At 30.2% G+C, this 23,196-nt stretch overlaps 1 protein-coding gene across 1 annotated transcript; it reads right to left on the bottom strand.

The window, feature by feature from the left end:
- Positions 1–1,390: 1,390 nt before the first annotated feature.
- Positions 1,391–21,840, bottom strand: LOC113374718 (43 kDa receptor-associated protein of the synapse homolog). The gene is given in 15 exon segments (XM_026614691.1): positions 1,391–1,649; positions 3,086–3,273; positions 3,481–3,562; positions 3,654–3,763; positions 5,076–5,174; positions 5,244–5,345; positions 5,423–5,521; positions 6,453–6,630; positions 7,771–7,893; positions 7,955–8,106; positions 10,516–10,545; positions 10,547–10,615; positions 14,267–14,276; positions 14,924–15,013; positions 21,803–21,840. Coding segments are annotated over 15 exon segments (1,629 nt in total).
- Positions 21,841–23,196: the final 1,356 nt, after the last annotated feature.

The following is a 23,196-nucleotide window of genomic DNA, read 5'->3' as shown; positions in this document are numbered from 1 at the left end:
TGCTACGAAAATGTTTTCCGTTAACCAATTGGAGAGACACTCCTCTACGGGACTGTATTTTTTTATTTTCTAATCATTATATTAATAAAAATCTAAACTATACTTCTGAAAACTAAAAATCACAAAAGTAAATTAGTTCTCAAATAACTCAGAGTTATAAACACTGAATGTCGTCTATAGGCGACACTCGTACACAAGGCCATTTCTCAGGTCGTCAAGCGAATGTCATCTATAGGCGACTCTCTTACCGATTGTGTTAAAATAAGAATGATACACATTTCCTATTTTGTGCTTCTATAGCAGATTTGATTTTTTTAACAGACGGTTGTTAGATTTGCCAAGGTTGATCCTGCTAAACTTGTTAGCAGTCATCAAATCAGTCCACAATTCATTTCTAAATCTTCGAATATTTTTTTTTATACACTTATTCTATATTATATATATTTGTTCTTAAAATATTAATATATTTGTTTTCTATGTGAACCCAGCTTTGGTGGGAGAAAATAACGTACAATTTTATGTTAAAATCGATAAAATTCATATTGAACACTTCCTAAATTACGATTAATTTCTAGAGTTGTGCCTAAATACTAATGTGAATTTGATTTAAATTTAATTGCCTATTTACACCATCATTTTGTTCCGGTTTCGCTTATCTTTAAAACTAATATATGTAATATTAAATTATTCCTGTACGCATGTTACAATGTACCATTAATTTTTATATCAATGCTTGTATAATTTTCGATTGAGTTTTACTTATTTTATTATTGGTGTTTTACGATAAAACGACTCAGATTGGTTTTCTTTGAGGTTTTGAGACAAGTCTTATATAAGCTCTGATACTTTTCTGCGGTAAATTTATTTAAAAATTATTGATTCTTGTTCTAAACAAAGTATCATTTTATGATTGTTCAAAATTCTGATGTGAGTGAAGTTAATCCAACGTTCTGTCATTCTAAGCACACTTTTAGTTAAAAATCATTATTGAGACGTTGCCCTCAAATATTCCCTAAAATTGTTATTTGGTTTGTTTTAATTAGACTTAAAGCGCTAATAGGGAGTTTTAATACTAAAATGTTTAAGAAGTTTAAGGTCCTTTCAAATGATATCGCCTACTTTAAAAGGCGGTTTCATATGATACTATTAAGATTTTGTCTTCAATCTTGGTACCCGACTACTGACCAGGTTTTGTGGTAAACAGGATTTGCGACCAGTTAGTGTGACAGTTTATCGTAACGTATAAAATGTGCAGTGAGATCTATCAGATAAAATTCATATACAACGCTACATACATCAATATTAACGACTCATAGTATTCATCTACGTTTCCTTCCTAAGTTACCATTATTCCAAAAATGATTATTCACCATCTCGGTCAAATACTGTTTTAAACTGAGGAAGTAGCTTGGCAGTCGCTGTTCATTGTTAAACTAGAGGCTCTTAAACTCAAAGTATCTGCATTGAGGGAAAGTCTGGACCTGTTTGCAGAAGTTATAAGTGGTGGACTCATTACCACAGGAGGAGATGCTCCGATTGAGAAGATTTCGTCTTGACAGAGTTGAAGTCGAGATCCTAGATTTTTGTTGCAAGCAGGACAAGCGCGAGTTCTTCTTTTGTCACGCCTCCTTAGAATGTCATGAGCACACCTGAAAGGATTAAATTGATGGCTGATAATAAGGAGAATCAAAATTCAAATGTTTTTAACAAAATCAGAGCTTAAGCCCTACTTGAGTTCTGTTTTGTTGTTTTATTTTAACACGTGGCTTTTTAGTAGGCAGTGGTCTATTTATATTTGATATATTTTTATCAGATTTTTTTCAACAATGGAATAAATATATTTGATTCTTGAAAATATTGAAAATGGATATGATACTTGATATCAGGTTATCCGAAACAATGCCAGACACTTTTCACAGTGTTTCTTACTCTCTATTAATTCAAATATGTGTATTGGAAACTAGTAGTTTGTCTTATATTCATGATGTAACCATACTTATGGGTCGTGCTAAAGGTTATAATATCATCATATATCACATAAGAATATCATCAGTTACCGAAAGGGTTCTATCAACTGGAACGACGAGCAAAATCTTCCTGTATGTAGTCAGGAGGAAAATTTTTAAATTGCTACAAGGACTCGTTTGATCAGTTTTGCGATGATAGGTTCAAGCCGTTATTATTATAAAGTGCCTACGTTTGTGCCAAAAATCCTGAGCCAAAAGATATTAGTTACAAATGCTGATAGGTTTGCTAACGTTAGTCGAGACATCTTTGTAACGTTATTTTTTTTGATAATTTCGAAAAAATTTTCTGATGATGAAAAGGTAATGTCTTGATCATCAACAAAAGTTCACATTTTTGCAAAAATCTGAGCCAAGAATCGTTGGAAATCTGCTGATCAGGTTTGCTAAAGGTTAGTCGAGTCTTTAATGGACTTGTGTTTTTTGATCATTTTCTTTTATATGATGAAGAATGATCTTGATCATCATTATTTTGTCCACGTTTTTGCCAAAAATCCTGAGCAAAAGATATTAGTTGGAAATCGTGCTGATCAGGTTTTGCTAAAGGTTAGTCAAGACAATTCTTCGTAATTGGCTGTTAATTTTTTTTTGATAATTTTGTCGAAACTTTGTATGATGATAGAGGTAATGATCTTGATCATCAATTTTTCAACCTTTTTTGTTCACGTTTTTGCCAAAAATCCCTAGGCGAGAGGTATCAGTTGGCAATAGTGCTGATCAGTTTTTGCTAAAGATTAGTCAAGACAATTCTTTGTAATGGACTGTTAATTTTTTTTTGATAATTTTGACGAAACTTTGTATGATGACAGGAGTAATGATCTGGATCATCATTCTTATGAATTTGTAGACCTATGAAAATTGTTATAGATACAAAAAAAAACATCTAAGTTTGGATTGATGGGGCATAATTTCAAAATATCATCAGTTGCTAAGTCTTCCTGCACATATTGGGAAGATTGCAACTCGTCTTACAAAATGCCACTTACAACTAGTTATTTTATGAAGCGTAATTGTAATATGAGTATTGTATTACTTGGATAAAGTATCAATTTTCGATTTACCTTGCGTGCAGTATGTGAGCACAAGGCAGAGCTTCCAATGGTTCTGGTTCCAAGCCCATATCTTCTCCACATCCTGGACAATCTATTCTCAATTCGCTGGCTGCTCTTTCATGTTCTAAAGCTTTGTCTGAATCTCCGAGGCTCGTGTAGATCTGCGACAGTCTCGTCCTTACCGTACGCACCAACAACTAGAAAAAAATCATGATGAATTTGAAGGATTTAACAACTATTTGACTTCAGTGATTTTTCACAAATTGAAGTTAAATATTTTTTTGAATCCAGAACCATTGCTTGTTAATAAACATAACGATAATACACAATATCTCTTACAATTCAGTAATTAAGATTTTAACTTATTTTTACATAATTATTTTTTATATGAATTTTTACCATACCTTTGCTCCAACCGAACTTGCAACTTCCAGTAACCTCGTGTTGAATTCTAGCGGACGGCAGTTACATATTTTATTTTGCAATCTAGCAAAAACCATAGCAATTAAATCACAATATTGCATAAAATATTATTATTATTATTGTTAAACTATTTTTATTATTTTATATAAATTACCTAAGGGCTTCTAGACATCTGGCCGCTCCGTCCATGGCTTGCATTTGCGCAAGTCTGTCCCCTACGGCTGCCGAAGCACCCATCGCTTGTTCGTATTGACGAAATGCTCGCTGGAACAGTAATAGTTTTTTTATTTTTACAAAAAGGACATAAATTAACCCTTTCCACTCGCAAATTCTGAGATTTATATGAATTTTGCCGAGTGGAAAGGGTTAATTTCAAAAATCTGTTATATAAATAGGGATCTTACACGCAAAATATTTTATTGATCTGATTTTACCCAATAGTCCAATCTGTTAAAAGGAATCAATGGAACAAAGAACATTTTTTAATTCTTGAACACGATGAATGCCTGACGCTTGCCAGGCATCTAGGGGATATAGGACATTGGGATAAAAACCTTAATATCCACATGTACTTATCAAATTGCAAAAGATATATCGTCCAAAAAGTTATATTTCAATACTCCTAGTTTTATAGTCAAAAATCGCCGAAACCCCGAAAATAAGTCTGATCAAAAGTACTATTTTTTGGGGTATATTTGGGTAAAAAAATTGTTAGCTCAGATTAGCTGCAACTTATAGAGTTTATTATCATTCTGAAGTTAGAAATCTGTCATAAAAAATTTATGCATCTAGATCTACAAGTGTACGAGTTATACGACTTTAAAGAATTAATTATTATTTAATTTAATTAATTAAGGATTTGAAATTAAATGTCAAAATTAAATTAAATTTTGCATACAAAATTAACTCCTGATAAAATCTGATAAATAATCACCGAGCCTACTACTAGGCTTGGAACAACATTCGATGTAGTTGCCTCTGAATGTCATTCGAATTTTCATTTCAAGATTTATCTACATTATTTTGATATTTTAAATTATAAGCCTATTGTCTCTTATAATTAATTAAAAGTAGGAAGAATTTTCACAGATCTCTAAAACATATTCGTCTCCTGAACGAATTAATCGCCAAAATTGATTCTGGCGTAAAATAGACCAATGTTATGGCAAGGCTATGTTACAATGCGTTTTTCATATAAAATGGTACTAAAAACAGCCAAAATGCCAAATGGTTGCTCTGCAGTCAGGCGTTTTTCACATAAATTTCTCACAGGTCAACACATCAGAAATATGCACTTATGATAAAGTTCTTTTCAACATTTGTGCGTTTTCTAGATAAGATTTTCGCCTGACTGCACACCACCCTTATAGCATTTTGACAATTTTTAGTACTATTTTATATGAAAAACCCAGCGGAGCATAGCCTTGACATAACATTTTTCAATTTTTCAGCAGAAGTGGCCCATTAATTTTGAATCAGGATTCTTTTTTTCTCATTTATTTTTTTACTTATTTATTTATAACTAATTATATTTATAACTACTATTAACATATGTAATTTCTTTAAATTTACTTACACCGATATCTTGTTTCTTTCGGTATATATCACCCATGACACCTAACGCTCGCGTATAAGTCGCTTGGTCTCCTGATACAATAGATAATCGTATTGCTTCCTATAAACAAAAATAAATAAAATTTTATTTTTACGTTCTAATTTAATAAAAACAAAGTAATTGGTTTACCGAGCAATAATCCTGGGCGTCTCCCAAGTCACCTTGTTTTCTCAAGGCTGATGCCATTTGGATAAGCGCAGCTCTATGGTCGCGTGAATTTAAATCTCCCAACTAAAACATTAATATGGTAATACATATATTTGTAATTTTTGTGATATGTATGTAATGTGTTCCTTATTATATTGTACCTGCAAAGATCTGGACAGATCGTAAGCTTTTGCTGCATAAGTGGCACTTTTGTCAACGTCCTGTAACCTTCCGAATAATTCAGAAAATCCTACGTATACCTGTAAAGGTAGAAACGTGAAAATGTTAGTACTAAAGCATAGGAAATTTAAAAACACTATAAATTGGACATTAGTATGTACAATATGTGGAGTAGGGTGGTCCTTAGTATGGACATTTTCGAATTTCCTTGCTCCCAGGGGCTCAAATGCTTCCAAATTGATAAAAAAAACGTTCTCTAAAAGTTTTAGCTCTTATTATTAACTTAACAAGGAAAACATTTCAAAAATTAAAAAAATGCTTTTCGAAAATGTCCATATTAAGGACCACCCTAATGTAGAGGGTGCCTAACAAATTTGCTTACTAAAGTGCGCAATTACCATTTAGCGCAAATATTTATACGTTTCGAACAGTACTTGCAAAGCAAAAAACTTAACAATAAAAGAAAATACTTTTGTTATAGATTTTCAAACTTGGACGCTTATCTCTTGATAGCAACAGTGCTTGGTTTAAGACGATGGCTTAAATGACACATTTTTTGCCCTCTACTTTTAAATATTGTTGTTAAAAGATTACTTTCTTTATTATTTTTGAGATATTGATGGTGGTAATATTTTGTAGAAAGTTCGATGAGTTGCAATCGGTTTCTTATAAATTATGTAAAATAGAAGATTAAGTGCCTTATATATGATTTATATCATGCTCAGATGATTATTTGAACTAAATTTATATTTTTACAATTGAAACAAAAAGTTTACAAATACACATTATGTTTCCGCGCGTTTTCAATCAGCGTCTAGAGTGAATTTCCTAATAAATATTTATATAAAACCGTTACACAAAACTTCCGAGAATCCAAGCGTAGTTTCCAAGATTTCCTTTGCGGAAATCTCCGTCTATCTAAACACCTACTTGATGGATAACATTTGCGCTGGATGTTAACATTATCAGAGATTGGAAATATTTGCCGATTATAATTAGATATAAGTGTACCTGTAATTCCAATGCGTGATCTCTGGTGGCTTGGGCTAATTTAAGAGCTCCATGCAGTCCTTCTAGCGACCTGGAATATCCACCCATTTCTAAATATACCCGCGCCACCGTCAGCTGGACTGCACCTTCGACACGTTCCGAATCGTTATATAGAGCGTGGCGAGCGTAACTCAGGGCCCTGGGTGAAAACATTGATGAAATATCCCAATTGATATATTTTTATGGCATGTTTAATTAATCAATCCAATTTTATAAAAAAACTAGCAAACCCGACGAACTCCGTTTTGCTACCAGATGGTTTCATGAGAATGATGAAGAAATGTTTTGTTTGTTTTATATTTGAAAAGGAAAAATTTGATTTTATTACACAACAGTAATGAATTTATTTCGATTACAAAAATGAAGTGTTTTTTAGTTAAACTTCCCTAAGTAAATGAAAGTGAATCCGCAAATTATCTGTTTCATTGAAGTGCTTTTTGGTAAACCACATTTTTTGTTTTTTGGTCTGACGTTAACACAAACAAAGCGGATGGTTTTCCAACTCGTGAGCAGGCAACGTGTAACAGCCCATGTGAAAAACAATGATTTTTTAAATAATCTATTTGAAATTTCCCGCAAACACTAAGCGATAGGCCTTGCGACTTGTTATTGCGAACGCAAGGCGAACTGGAAATTGCAATCGTTTAAAGTCAAACGGAAGACCAGTCGGAATCATTGGTATGTCACTAAATCGCCAGCAACTTTTGATTGAATGATGAAATTCAGTGCGTGTACATCATTATTCTTTGCGGCAAGAATTGCTCGTTGACTTAGCTAAGCATAATTCTGATAATTCTCACTAATGTCATTGCTCGAATTTTTGATTACGGTGCGTGAAGTTCCAGCAATTTGCATTAAAGCACGATGCCATGCACCACTAATTAAGCTCTTAGCTATAAACCTTGCAGAGCCCGAGACCTTTCCAGCGAATGCAAAATTGTCGAAATCGGTTCGTGCGTTCTGGAGTTATATCGTCAGGAAGGAAAACTCGACTTATTTTTATATATATGTAGACTAGTGGTGTATGGCATCGTGCCTTGAGACAAATTGCTGCATCTTTCCTTAATTAATTTTTTTTAAAAACTTTAAAAATTTTCGAAAATTTTGAAAAAAAAAATAGATTTTGTTTGAGAATTTTGTTTTTTTCCCTTTTTTATATTTTTTTTAACTTGTTTTTAAATCATCAAATGCATTTTAATACTAGTTATTACATTCCTATTTGTGTATACATTACCTTCATTAAATAATATATGTTTTAGAAAAATGTGTCCATTATTACCTTTCTAGGGCCCCCATCCTCTCGTGTGCAGTCGCCAAATTGATGTAAGCTTCCGCGCGCATCCAAGGCGAATCTAATTCTTCTGATATACTTAGTTGTCTATGAGCATATTCCAGCGATTCTCTGATGAAATATGATCATATATCATTTTTATATAACAGTTGTGTTTTAAATAAATATCTACCTGTATTTTCCCCAATCGGCATGTGCCCTATATAAATAACCTAGTAGCATAAATCTGTCGTCACGTCTCCTGATATTTTTGAGAGCTGATCTCCATACTCGCACGGCAGCCGCCTCTCGGTGCTCACTGTACAATTTTAATCCTTGCGAAATCTAGATAAATGATAATATTCACTAGAAATGATTAATTATAGATAGAGATAAAACTATATGATTTCATTATCATATAATTTTTTTATCCGACCATTTTTTAATTATTTTATATTAACATGCCACTAAAATTGGTTTCTTGTTTATCAATACTGGTTTTCTGTCTTAAATATTGAATTAAGCCATACATGTTTTAAAACAAATTATTCCTACGTTTTACTCATCATTGAAACTGGTAGATTAAGCATATCTTATTAATAGTAAGATACTCGATATGTGTACAAACAATTAATTCATTAAAAAAAAATCGAATGAGGTACAAATTGACATCATTATTTTCAATTAATTGTTTACAAATTAGGGAGTTTTGTAAATATCGAAACAAAAAGTAGTCAGAAGGTATAATGACAAGACTGTATGATGAATGAGGCAAAACATCCTAATCAAATTCTGATAATTTTGATCGTATAAATCACTGTTTTGATTTGTCAATTTAGGTCGCTTTTCTTCGAATGCATTGTTTAACTTTTTTAGTTGTTCAATGTAGACATCACAATTCAGACAATCCCTTTGTAATCAATATCAACTGGATGTCCAGAGCAAAAACTACACAATCGATCAAAAAACTCTTTGTTTACTGATGGCTATCTAAATAGCCTACTATCTCTTAACAAAAGGTATTTTACTTTTGGACTACGTCAGTAAACCTAAAAATTAAATTGAAACTATGTAAGCTGAACACTGCTCTTACTTAGTTGCCAACCTAATATTTTGCTTGTTTGAAAACTTTTGTATTCTGAATAGAATTTCCAAGATTTCTAATATAACAGATCTAATATAACCAGCTTGTACCAGCTTTTCCGAATTTCACTAAAAAAAATGACGTTATTGCGTTTGCTTACTATAAATTCACTATAGAAATATTTACAATTTGCGCTTAAATATTTCTTATTTTTAATTCATATTTAGTAAATACGATTTGAAAACCCAAAGAACGTTTATGATACTTGCATATATATTTTGCTTGGTTGGAAACATTTGGATTTTGAATAGAACGTTGAATATTTCTGATATAACTGATCAACATGTACCAACAAAATAAAAAAGAGTGCGCGTAAGGTTCACACGTGATTGAAGTAAAACTTATTTGCTACTATATAAGATGACATTTAAGTAAAAATAAATACATTATATAACAATTTTGAATAATGTTTATTAGTAATATGGTAACACTCGTGATACACACATTTATTAGTGTCAACCATTATACACATTTATATAATGATAAGTTATAAATTATATATTTATAATAGCATTAAAAATATGTATAATATTTAAAAACAATAATGTAATTAAAGTCATACTTCAAAAATGACATGATCGATTTATCATTGTAATTAGCATTTAGAAATGAACTTTTATTAGAGAAATGAAGTAACTGCTGATTAATAAATTCTTTAATATTTGTTCACACTGTGGATTATGTTAAACAACGCCTAAACAAATATTGTTTTCGCAACTTACTCATCATGTTATAATTGTGTTTGAAGGACTTCATATAATTAAAATTAACATACATTCATTGACTGATAGTATATTTTTTACGTTTTTGCTGGCCATATAATATCATTCTTGAACAGCTGTATATCTGTTTTGCCTAAAAAATATTTTCCATTTCAATAACATGAAAGAGTTATATAAACTGCAAATAATATAGAAATTATTTCAATGAACTTATGTTCCTTACACGGTGCAAATTGTTTGTTTTATTATTTTTATTATAATTATTTACGGGGGACAGGGTAAAATATTCTTCTGATTCAGGAGTTTTTCATTAAATCAAGATTTGTACTACGATGTAACTTTAAAATATTTATCTATACCGATTTCCTTGTTTATATCGTTACGCATACAACTTTGACGCCTGTACGCATACAACGACAGATCTCTATTCACATACGCGACGACTAATCACAATCGACCCGTAAAGAAAAGATATCATCGAGATTAAATGACAAATCATTAGTACTCGACTCTCATCTGCCGTAACACACTTCCTTTGCATTTGTACGGATTTACACCCTAGTCGCGCCTAAAGAAGTTTTACTTCAAAAGTCAAACATTTGACAGCAATAGACAGTGGCGTCGGAAGCAAATTTTTGATGGGTTTTTTGATACACAGCCAGTGGCTTCGTTTTATAATTGATACACATGATACCAGGGCATATAATATTTTGATATTTTGAGCCCACACAGCCCACACGGTTCCGACGCCACTGGCAATAGATATATACCAGCACCGACTTCTTTTAAAATAAATTTGCTTACAATAAATTCGCTACATAAACACATTTTATTCCTAAATATTTTTTGTTTTCAAAGTTGTAAGTTTACACATAAATTTCTTATTACCTTCCTCCTAGCCAGACTCTGCCTCAGTCCCCCTATGACAGGCGACAAAGCATGACCAGATAGACGACCCTCCACTATTCCCGAAACAGCTCCTGTTCCTCTGCCTGTCTGGCCCGCTCCCGGCTAAAGTTGACCCTCTCCCAAGGGAGCCCCCGCTGGCGTAATGGAGACCCGCGGATATCGAACCGAACAATTCGGGGCTCGAGCCGCGACCCGCGAGCCTCGAGTACTCGTCGCGCGAACTGGCGGCGCACGCCCATTCGTGGACGAAGCCGTGAGAGTCGCCTCCCACGAAACCTTAATAGAGAAATGAGTTATTTAAAAACTAGCTGTAAGTGGAATTCTGTCTTAAGGCAATTAGGGCATCGTGCCTTAAGGCAAATTGCTGGAACTTTCCGTACCAAAAATTATTAGTTTTTTTTAAAAACGATTAACATTTTTGAAAAAAATTTACTTCGAAAAAATTAGATTTTTGAGAAACTATAAATTTGACAAAAAATTACTTTTTTTAAAAAAAAAAATTTTTTTTGAAAAACAAAATTTTTTTGAAAAGAAAAATGTTTTCATTTTGACAAATTTTGGAAATTCTGAACATTTTTTCAAATTCCCTCCGTTCTCTTAAAAACTGAGTTACCATTTTTGGAACTTTTTGCCCCGTATCTTTCGAATGTCTAGACCTGCCTTTGCCAAAAACTAATCAGCACGTCTCCTTATCAATACGAATCGAATGTTTCTTGAATTATTCAAATCGGTTGATTCGTGTTCCCGAAATCGTCGACGAAAATTTGTATCCGCACATACATACACACACGCACATACACACACACACATACATCCATTTTTTCTAAGGTATGCCAAAAATGTTCAGAAGGTTTTTAAACGTAAAGATATATAAAAATTTTCATTTTCGATTTTTTGCGATTACTATAACTTACCCTACGAGAAGTTAAAAAAACAGAGGAAATATAATTAACCCAATAAATAAATTGAATATTTAAGAAATGTGTTATCTCAATATCAACTAGTGGTGCATGTGCATAGAATCGTGCTTCAAGGCAAATTGTTAGAACTTTCCGTACCGTAATGAAATATTCGAGATGTTTTAATCGGTCTCAAATAGATTATAACAAATACTGTAAATTTCATTATTTCAAACATTTTCAAATATATTTTTTCAAAAGCAATCAGAATACAGTACAATCCTATGACCTCATACACACATTTTCAAATACACATATAAATTATCGTGGTAAATTTTACTATATCGATAGTTGAAGAACCACACAATGAGAATTCACCAATTCTGTTCATATCTACAAAGATGTGGTAGTGCTAAAGGTCTTCAATATTATTTTTGGACAGCTTCTTTTTCAGTATTCTTGAAATTGATGTCAAGAAGCTGAGTGACTATTAAATTTGAATGATGTTTCAGTTTTTGAAAATGTTGAACACTGTTTATTAACTTCCCGTAATTACCGTTCCTGGTAATTTATTGTAATCGTCCAAAAATCGAAATTGAAAATTTTTACACTTCTCGACGTTTTGAAGGTTTCTGAACATTTGGCATACATAAAAAAAAATGGATGTGTGAGTGTGTGTATGTATGTATGGATACAATTTTTTGTCCACGTTTTCGGGCGCACGGATAAACCGATTTAAATGGTTCAAAATACATTCGATTTCTATTGATAGGGAGATGTGCTGATTAGTTTTTGGCAAAGGCAGGTCCAGCCGCTTCGGAGATACCGAGCAAAGAGTGCAAAAATAGAAATCGAGTTTTTGAGAGATTGGAGCATCCGATTTAAATGATCCAAAAAACATTCAATTAGTAATGATTCAGAGAATTGACAGAGACAGGCCCAGCCATTTCGAAGATACAGAGCTAAATATACAAATGTCAGTTTTTGAGAGAAATAAGCATCTGAATTGAATGATTCAAAAAACTTTCTGCTTATGTCAACAAAACAATTGCTTTTGGCAAAAAATTGCTTAAAATTTTTAATTTTTGTTTTGACTTTATATATCGAAAATAATTCAGATTTCAATTTTAATTCAGGCTGAAGTTTTAAAGCACACTTATATCCTTTAATTAAATATTTTTGACTATGTGATTCAGTTTATATGATTCTTATAAATATTATACAATGTTACAGTATGTATTTCATTACGGTACGGGAAGTTTCAGCAATTTCCCTTAAGCACGATGCCATACACCACTAGTTATTATTCGTATTTTATAGACAAAATATAAAGGTTTATAATACATTATAACGACAACATTTATATATGTTTACATAAGTGTAAATAAACAAAACTTAATCTGCGAGATTGGAACGAAAAACCTTATCTCATATTTCTAAAAATTATATAAACTGAATTACTATTTTTAAGTATATAAGCAAACTTTAGAATTTTAGATAGAATTAAAACAAAAAACGTTTATTTTTTTTATTCACAGTTTATTTTAACAATCAGATTTCAAATACAATCTATAGGTTGGAAGTGGGCATTGAAAAAAAAAGAAATTAAAAAAATAACTGAAAAATTTGATTCTTCACACTGTGAACACAAGTAAAATGTTTTTTGAATCATTCGAATCGGGTGCTCCGTTTTCTCAAAAACTATAATTTTTAACACTTTTTGCTACCTATATGGGGTGGGAGTGACTTTGCCAAAAACTACCTTGCACGTCTCGCCTCAACACGAATCGAATATATTTTGAATCAATCTAATCGGATGCCATGTTCTCGCAAAAACCAAATTTCCATTTTTGAACTTTTTGCTCCGTATCTCCAAAACGACTGGATCTGTCTTTGCCAAAATCAGCACTTCTCTTTAACAATAGGAATCGAATGAATTTCAGAAGTATCTTTATCAATAGGAATGTTTTGAATTATTGAAATCGATTGATCCGTTCGCCCGAAGTCATGGACGTAAAATTGTATCCATACACACACATACATCTATCCATTTTTTCTAAGGTAAGCTAAAATGTTCAAAAATCTTTGAAACGTAAAGATATGCAAAAAAAAAATTACGATTATTGGATTACTATAACTTACCCTAAAAACTCAATTAGATGAGATTATTTACCAAATCAAATATATTATTTCTATTGATATAAGGAATAGTATTAAAATGCTTTGAAAATTGCGAAGTTGTTTTGGACTTGTATGTAGATATTTGTATTCACTCAAAATCTTGGATTAGAAATAAATTTATTTTTCCTTCATTATTATCTAATTATTCATTCATCATTATCTAATAAATCTTCACTGGATAAAGTTTTTGCTTCAATTTTATTATAGTTACTTATTCCTTTAAATTTTTAAGTTCATAATGAGTTTGTAAGTAAATGAAGACTATTATGAAATTATCAAATAGCTTAAGGTCTATGTAAAAGTTTTATAGAAAATGTTGATGGAAGGCAAATTTTACATACAATTTTTATTCAAATTTAGTGTTAAATGTTGAAAAAAAACAGGGTGACTTAAAACATAGAACAAAAGAATATTATAAAAAAATCTAGGTAAATCAGCCCAAAGTATGAATGTAAGAATGAATATAAGGATCTATTCTTTGTATAGATATTTTGTACGATCTTCTGCCTGTCTGAAATGTATGAAATTTATATGAAAATTCAAATAAAAAAAAAAAACAAATATAAAATCAGCAAAACAGATTTTCTGGGCAAAACCTTTTTTTTAATAAATTAGGAAAAATAAATCTATCTTAATGATGAGTGAATAACAAAATCTGAACTGAAGAAAACTGAAGAAGGGGTTAGAACAAAAGACCTTACTCATATTTCTAAGAATTATATAAACTGAATTGAAAAGTTAAAATTATGTATTTCAAGTATATAAGCAAACTTCAGAATTTTAGATAGAATTAAAACTAAAATCCGAATCATCTTCGATATTTAAACCAACAGTTTTTTCAAAAATTAAAAAAAAAAATCAAATCGGGTGCTCAGTTTTTTCACAACTTGTAATTTTTAGTACTTTTTGCTATGTAATTCAAGTCTAAGACTTAAAAATTAAAACTATAAGTGAAATGATAAAAGAAAGGAACAAAAATATCACAAAAAATTACCAGGTCACCCAAACAAATATTTAAAAGAATTAAGCGAGGAATCTCCTACTCGAAGATTGAAAAAAATGGCCATACGATCTGAAAAAAGTGTCAAATAATTAAAAAAAGAGATATTTCATAGGAGATAATCTCTTAAATGCATTTACACCCAGCATATTGTCTTAAAAAAATGTATTAATAAAAAAAAATCAAGTCTTTGCCAAGAACTAATGAGTATGAATTTTTTTATGTTTGCATCTATTACATATAAAAATAAAATAAAAATCAATTAAAATTATCAATTACCAATTATCAATTATCAATTATGAATTACCTACCTATATTGGGCGTATCCAGTGGGTGTCTCGAGCCATCCGGGGACGCCAGTAGATGTGTGGCAGACAGTTGGTGACTTGGAGGACCCCTTGAATTAAACATGGAAGATTTAAACGATCATTCATTTGTCCAATTAACGTGCTAATCACTCGTTCAAAACGATCGGTAATCAAATTAGTGAACGCTTTGAACAGGTGCTTATATATACAACGGAGGTGGTTTTCATATATTCGTGCACGGAAACAACGGGGGCAACGAGGGCAACGATCAATTTTTACATATGTACGTTTATAATATATCTATCTGTAAATGTAAACATATAGAGAGGTATATTTTGATGGTGTTTAAATGGACCGCGATTTCTGTGGAACTCTATATTAAAAGACAAGTACTAGGGGAGACTGGGTACGGTTGTGCCAGGGTACGGTAGTGACAGTCGTTACAACAGCTAAACTATATGGATTTTGAAATAGAGTCCAAAGGGAGAAAGATGAAGTATGTTTGTTCGAACAAGTTTCCATTAATGCATTGAGTCAACGTCCTACATTTAATATCTTTTAAAGAGTCAAAAGTAAGTTTTTTTGTTCGATTTCTTTCAATAATAAGTGTTACTTGTATACAGATAGATCATTTTGTTTGTAATATTGCTTTAAGTTGAATATTAGTAATTAAGTACCAGCAATTAGTTTTGTTTTATGTGACATGCATTTCTTATCATTTTTGGGTTAAATTTAAACAAATAGGGAAAAATCTAACTTTATCTAAGACAAAATACGAAAGAGAAAGGGTAATGAAAATTCAAGACAAAAAAAACAAAATAATTCACAAAGATTTTTCATTTAAAAATGTATGTTTTGTTATATATTGTTATATTATATTCATAAGCTTTGCCTAAATGATTATGTTGTGTTGTGCTACATATTTCTGACAATAAGTCATTATAAATAATTTTGATGGTAAAAGCTATTATTTTTAACCTATTTTTATGCCTGTCACAACCGTACTGGGACGTGGACAGTTGTGACATTCGTTTTTTTCTTGTATGATTTGATTTCATAACTAATCCTTCTTATTTAAGGCTAGTTTTTTAGTATTTCCACGTAGACAAATGTTCTTTTCTCCCAGCTAACTGGTAAATTAATATAATTATTGCTGATAAAAAAAACTGGCACAACCGTACCCAGTCTCCCCTACTACTTTATTTATTCATATGCAAACCTCTTGTCAAGCTTGTTTATAATAAGTTACTTCAATACGATTATTTCATACTAAAATCGTTAGATTTTGATAATAAAAACTGGAAGTACATATATAGGGCGGTCCTTAGTATGGACATTTTTGAATTTCTTTGCTCCCAAGGGCTCAAATGGTTCCAAATTGATGAAAAACAATTCTCTGAAAGTTTTAGCTCTTAATATTAACTATTAGATAGTGAGCAATTCAATCAAACTTCGTATGGATATAGCATGGAAAAAATTTAAAAATTAAAAAAAAAATTAAGTATAACTTAGCGACAAATGAATTTAAAGAGAAAATTTGTGTCATTTTTTATTGAAAATTCGACGCTCTACAAAATTTTTGAAATTTTTTTCATGCTATTTACATACAAAACTTTGATTGAATTGCGCTCTATCTAAAAAACAATAAAGAGCTAAAACTTTCAGAGAATTATTTTTTATCAATTTGGAACCATTTGAGCCATTGGGAGTAAGGAAATTCAAAAATGTCTATATTAAGGACCACCCTAATATACGAGGTCTGTTCAAAAAGTACCCGGAATTTTCGTTTTTTCAAAAAAATATTTATTTATTCGTCTACATTAATGTGGTCCCCTTCAAAGTAGTCCCCCCCAGATATAATACACTTATGCCAGCGTTTTTTCCAATTTTCGAAGCACCCTTGATATTCACTTTTTGATATGTCCTTGAGCACTCTCAGCGATTTTCTTCAATCGAGGAAAACCGCCGTCCTTTCATGGGTCTCTTCAACTTTGGGAATAGGAAAAAGTCACACGGAGCCATATCTGGTGAATTTTTGCACTTTGCAACACTTTATTTCATTTTTTACGCAAAATTTCTTTGACTCTTCAAATTCTTTGACTTTTCAATTCTTCCATTGTAAAAATCGCCGAGCTCAGAAAAACACGTCGAACCTTAGCGACTACCACAGACAAAGTAAACAGTGAATATAGCTGAAAATTTCATCATACTTTAGGGGCATGTATACCAACACAATAAAAAAAAAATTTTGACAATCAGACACTCCAGACCCGCGAAATTTAATTATTAGTAATTCCGGGTACTTTTTGAACACACCTCGTACATACTAAATTATTTAAATATTAGGGTAAATGCGGACAAAGTGGTATATATGGACAAAATTATACAGTGGCATTATTTAAAAATTGGCTAGTTTTAGTGATGTTTTTGCGACTGTATAACATAAATGAAGCTATAATCTCGATCAAGTCAGATGTTGAGCGTCATTGTCACAGTATTGTCGCAGAAAATCAGTTCTCTCGCCTTCAATAGTTTATTCTGAGGGTGTATTTGTCATGTTTTTTAGTGCAATATGTATTGTTATTTGTACTTATTTCTATTAAAATCAATTAACTTATGTCAGTACTTCAGATTTCGATCAATTTTATTGTAAATTATTAGGCGTTTGATAGAATTTTGATTATTTATTCATTTTTGTTCACTTTCGGACAAAATTACATACTTATACAATGGACAAAATGACGTAGTACTATTTTGCATGAACTACAGGGTAGTTAATTCGAAAAAATTGAGACGTGTGAAAGTTGAATTGTTTTTAACTTTTACTCTAACTGCTTCTAAAAACAAACTAAAGGACACACCGATTAGGGGGCGTCCATTAATCACGTGAGCGAGTTTTTAAGGATTTTTGGACCCCCCCTCTCCCTTGATGATACATGGTGATATTCAAAAATACCCCCCCCTCCCTCAACAAACATCACGTGTATTTTTTGTTATGTGACAAAACTGTAAAATTTTTGAATAAAGTAATTTTTTTTGAAAATTTTTGATTTTTTAAAATAAAATTAGTTAAAAAATAAATACATGTGATATCTTACTATACTCCTCCCTCCCCCACGTGATATTTTGTGTGTTTTTGTCAAACCTCCCCCCCCCTTTCCCCTAAAAACCTTACGTGATTTATGGACGCCCCTAAGAAGCAGAGACTTCATATATTCATAAATATATATTCATTATCAATATTTTTGAAGCACAAATAAAAAGAACAAAATAAATACAAGTTTAAAAGTCGATCAAAAATATACTTTATGCGCCCTGACCGGTTAACAAGTTAAACCATACCATTTTGTCCGCTCTTCCCCTATTTAGTTTTGGTTTATAAAGTCCAATCAATTTTTAATTAAATGTCAATTACATCGGTAATGTTAAAATTTTCATCAATTTGTGTATGTGAGAATAATTATTGTTTCATATGGAAAATAATTAAAATTAAAATTATATTTAATTGAAGCGCAAATAACAAATATTTTACCTATGTATTTTTACTTTCAGTATTAAAAAATGTGTAATGGTAATTTGTAGTTAAATGAATTACAAAATATTTTATACTAATTCATACACGATTTTAATTAAATTTTCAAAGTGAATTTTAAAAAAGTTCGGTCGAAAACGGTGGGACACGTTTGTTTGATTGCCATAATTTTACTTTCAAATATTCAAATTTATTTTCAAATGTAATTGATTTTCAGTTGGAAATATGTGTTAGTTTTTGCATAAATGATTTTATCCGCGTTGTGATTTTTTATGATTTAAATGATTCATGTATTGGTTTTATTTATTACACTCTTTATTAAACTGATTTTTGATTCGAGTTTTTTGTTAGGAATTCTACTCACGTTATATCGATTTGCTATTATTATATACAATCCTATTTTATAAGATTACATGAGTGAGGTGCGTAATAAATATGAGATATATTCATATTTCAGGTATATTTATATCTGGAGTATATTTAATTTAACAAAATAATCGTTAGATTTGCTGTTGTTTTACTAAAATAAGACAATAATTTTATTAAAATGAGAATAATAATATAAGTAATAATATTACTGTTCACGGTTAGTTCAAAGATGAAAAAGTGATTCTGTAAAAATTTAAATTACTGAAAAAATTCATGCCTTTATAACAAATTATTCGTTGTAAAGAGTGAAATGTGAGCAAAATTTTTCCTAAAGAAAATTTTGTTAAATATCAGTTCTCTCTAATTTCATTACTATGATACAAACACACACACACACACACACATATATATATATATATATATATATATATATATATATATATATAGGGTGGTCCTTAATATGGATATTTTCGAATTTCCTTTCTCCTAAGGGCTCAAATGGTTCCAAATTGATAAAAAACAATTCTCTGAAAGTTTTAGTTCTTAATATTAACTTTGAGATAGTGCGCAATTAAATCAAATTTTGTATGGAAATAGCATGAGAAAAATTTTGAAAATTTTTTTTAGGTATAACTTAGCGACAAATGAATTAAAAGTGAAAATTCGTGTTTTTTTTATTGAAAATTCGACGCTCTGCAAAACTTTTGAAAATTATTTCATGCTATTTTCATACAAATTTTTGGTTGAATTGCGCTCTATCTAAAAGACAATATTAAGAGCTAAAACTTTCAGAGAATTGTTTTTTATCATTTTGGAACCATTTGAGCCCTTAGGAGCAAGGAAATTCTAAGATGCCCATATTAAGGACCATCCTTATATATATATATATATATATATATATATATATATATATATATGTGTGTGTGTGTGTGTGTGTGTGTGTGTGTGTATTTAAACTTTGCTACATATATCCCTCATACATCATATTACTTTTCTATATTTAATATTTATGTAAAAAAGTGTTTTGCAGACAACAATCTTTGTTACTTTAAGGTTTTCATTTACTGGATTTTTTTCACAAATTTAAACAAATTTAAACAAATTTAATTTAAAATAAATAAATAAATAAATAAATTTAATTTAAACCATTTAATTTTCATGATTTTGAAGAAACTATCTAATAGAATATTTTCCAAAAGAACTATTACTAAACACATTAATAATTTGGAAAACACTAGTTTTCAAATTATTAATGCATTTAATAATAGTTTTTCTGACAAATTCTATTAGATAGTTTCTTTTGAATTAGTATCTATGATTGTTCAGGGAAAAATCTTGTTTTTTTTCGAAATTTTAACCACGCAGGGATATAAAAAACGTTTCTATTTATAATCCTAAAATTAGACAAATTTAATCACACAGCTATTTTACTTATTTTTATTTGGGGGTATCATCAATAGATATTGCAGATCTTGGTGCATTTTCGACACTTCTAACATTTTTGTAGACTCAACATATAAATAAATCGACACATTTTTTTCTTGCATCTCTCTAAAGAAGTAAATTGTTACAAAAATGCTTCATATTGTTCTCAAAGGACTCGAATAAAAAAATGATACATAATGCATAAATCCTTATGGTTGCATGGATTGGACTACACGAAATACAATTAAAATTTCTGCTCGGAAGATGAAATTGGGGTTTTTTTTGGCAACCATATATTTATAAATACACAATTTTTATACACCATACAAATACTTGTTTTCTAAATATACTTAAATAAAGTTGCTTTGGTATATGCAAATTAAATGTACATAAACAATTCAATTTGCATATACCAAAGTGCAAATATTTATACATGTGTATATTCCGTTAATTACACAATAATCGTGCCGGTGGAGGGATATAACAAGGGCGTATGTGGAAAACATCAATACCTGTACATTTTGATAGACGATCACTGAATAGAGCTAAATTTAAATTTTCAACTCGATTCTTGTGTAATCCTGATATTTTCCTGTAATTTATTCTAATGATTATTACCAATCCCAATATCCTGGAGTGATTTTTAACTAAGATGACCATACGTCCCGGTTTGGCCGGTATAGTACCGGATTTTTTTAAAAGCAATATTTGTCCCGGATTTAGATCTTTTGTCCCGGGTTTTTGAAAAGTGTAGGTTTATAATGAATTTTTGCAATTACTTGATAATAAAATTACTATTACCCATCAAATATCTGAAAATTTTATTTACAACTAGTATGCTTTTATGAAAAAGGCGAGTTAAAATAGCCCTTCACATACATAATTTTGAACTTAAATTTTAAATTTTACGAAAATTAACAAAAATTATAAAAATGAACTTCTTGGCTCCCTGGAATACCTGAATGCTACCTTTTTTCAAATAATTAGGAAAAAAATTGAACAAAATTTTATAATAAGTTTCAAAGCTGTCGAATTTTTATTGGATTTTTAAATAATGTTTTGTTAATTTAAAATCACATTAAATTTTTAGTATTCACTTCCGCCCCTTGTCTCAACGAAAAAAAACCGTCTCGGTTTTGATTTGAAAAAATATGGTCATCTTATTTTTAACACGTTAATCGCTATGTCTGTCATATATGTCTGACGCTAAAAAGTTTTACATGAACCATGGTCAGACATATACACTGTCTAACTGAAACTAAAACAATTAATAGTTTTAATATAGAGCCATGTTAGTCACATAAAAATAGTGTTTTTTTATGAATTTTGTCAAAATTTTTAATCATTGATACATACATTATTAACTAAATTATCTAATAAAGTTACCATGGCCAATATGATTTTTTTCTGATATTTACCGTGGCATTTAACGTGTTAATTATTAGTTCTTTGTACAAATAGTATAATACAATATCTTATTCAATAATAGTTTCACATACTTATTAATGATAATTTATCTTACGTTCTAAATTTTAATAAAACTTTTTATTACCCAAGAAATTCTCTGGAGGATACGCTATCCCAAGACATCACGTACTGTGATACTGCTCACGTTCTTTTAACTCGAACATTTTTTTAATTATTATTTCTAATTAATATTTAAAACACTTAGTTTAACTATTTTTTATTCAGTTCTGTACCACACATGATAATGTTTGATCATGAACATCTTGTATCATGATATTTAGTTTTTATAGTTTGTAATGGAATTCTCAAAGAGGTCTTCATTTTATGGTTTATAAACAGTTTTATTTTTGCACTAGAGTTTATCCTAAACTAGTAATGAATTGCATTATTAAAAATAGTAATTTCAAATTTATAGTTAAATTATTGAATGTCATGTAAAAGTATGCTGCATTTTGCAAGTATATTTTGAGAACATATATTTTTTGAAAAGTGTCGAAAGATTGTTTTCGAGACTTTCGAGTAATCAATTTACTGCATAAAATATTTTCTGGATATAAACTTTGAAATGGTATTTATATATTCCAATGAGGCAATTCTGCCGTAACAGAGCTCATAAAATAGTGTTGACATGGCAACGCTCTTTTATGATTGTTCTTGGTATTGAAAATTATGAAAAGTGTCTAACTATTTGCCGTGCGATCAGGCGTATTTTACATATAAACAAGCAAGGAAGAATGTTATGGTAACAGAATTCTAGATGGTGCAGTTATCATAAGATTCTTCCTTGCTTGTTTATATGTAAAATACGCCTGATTGCACGCCGAATAGTAAATAGTATAATAATAAAAGTATTTTCGTGAAGTCTCAATATTAATATTAGCGTAACAATACAAGAAAAAATTCACAAAGGGATCATTGCTATAATTCATCAATTTGATATATTATTTAATCAACCAACTTAATACAGTGGTAACAAAAACTGAAAACATAGTTAGAAACTGTTAAAACTAAAAAAAACTTATTATATCAAGAAATCTCAAATAAAACAAAAGACTTTTTTCTATAGAGTGAAATATAAACTCTTTCTCTTTATTAACTTACATTTTCTTATTATTATAGCTTATAAAGTATACTGTATCTTTATTGCTGTTAAGAGAATTAAAAGAGTGATATATGTATAAGAAAATATGTCAACATGATTTCATATGAGAAACAGTTTGAAAATTGAATTTTAAATTATTTTCTTGCTCTTATAAGTTGTCGGTCGAGACCATATACTACAACCACACCTTCATAAAAAATTTACATAACCTAAAGAATTATGCATACATGCCTAGAAGCCTCCAATATGAGAGGCTGATGCAGTTGTAAAAATACAAAAAAAAAACTATTGGTGCATCGTGCCTTAAGGCAAATTGCTGGCAATTCCCGTACCAATTTTTTTTTTAAAGATTAACATTTTTGAAAAAAAATTACTCT

The sequence above is a fragment of the Ctenocephalides felis genome, unplaced genomic scaffold (genome assembly GCF_003426905.1).
Source record: "Ctenocephalides felis isolate EL2017-DRISC unplaced genomic scaffold, ASM342690v1 CF-g0.4_SCAFFOLD_01886, whole genome shotgun sequence".
Taxonomy (NCBI): Eukaryota; Metazoa; Arthropoda; class Insecta; order Siphonaptera; family Pulicidae; genus Ctenocephalides; species Ctenocephalides felis.
Note: the sequence above shows the minus strand (reverse complement) of the source record. Positions and strands in the feature narration are given on the sequence as shown.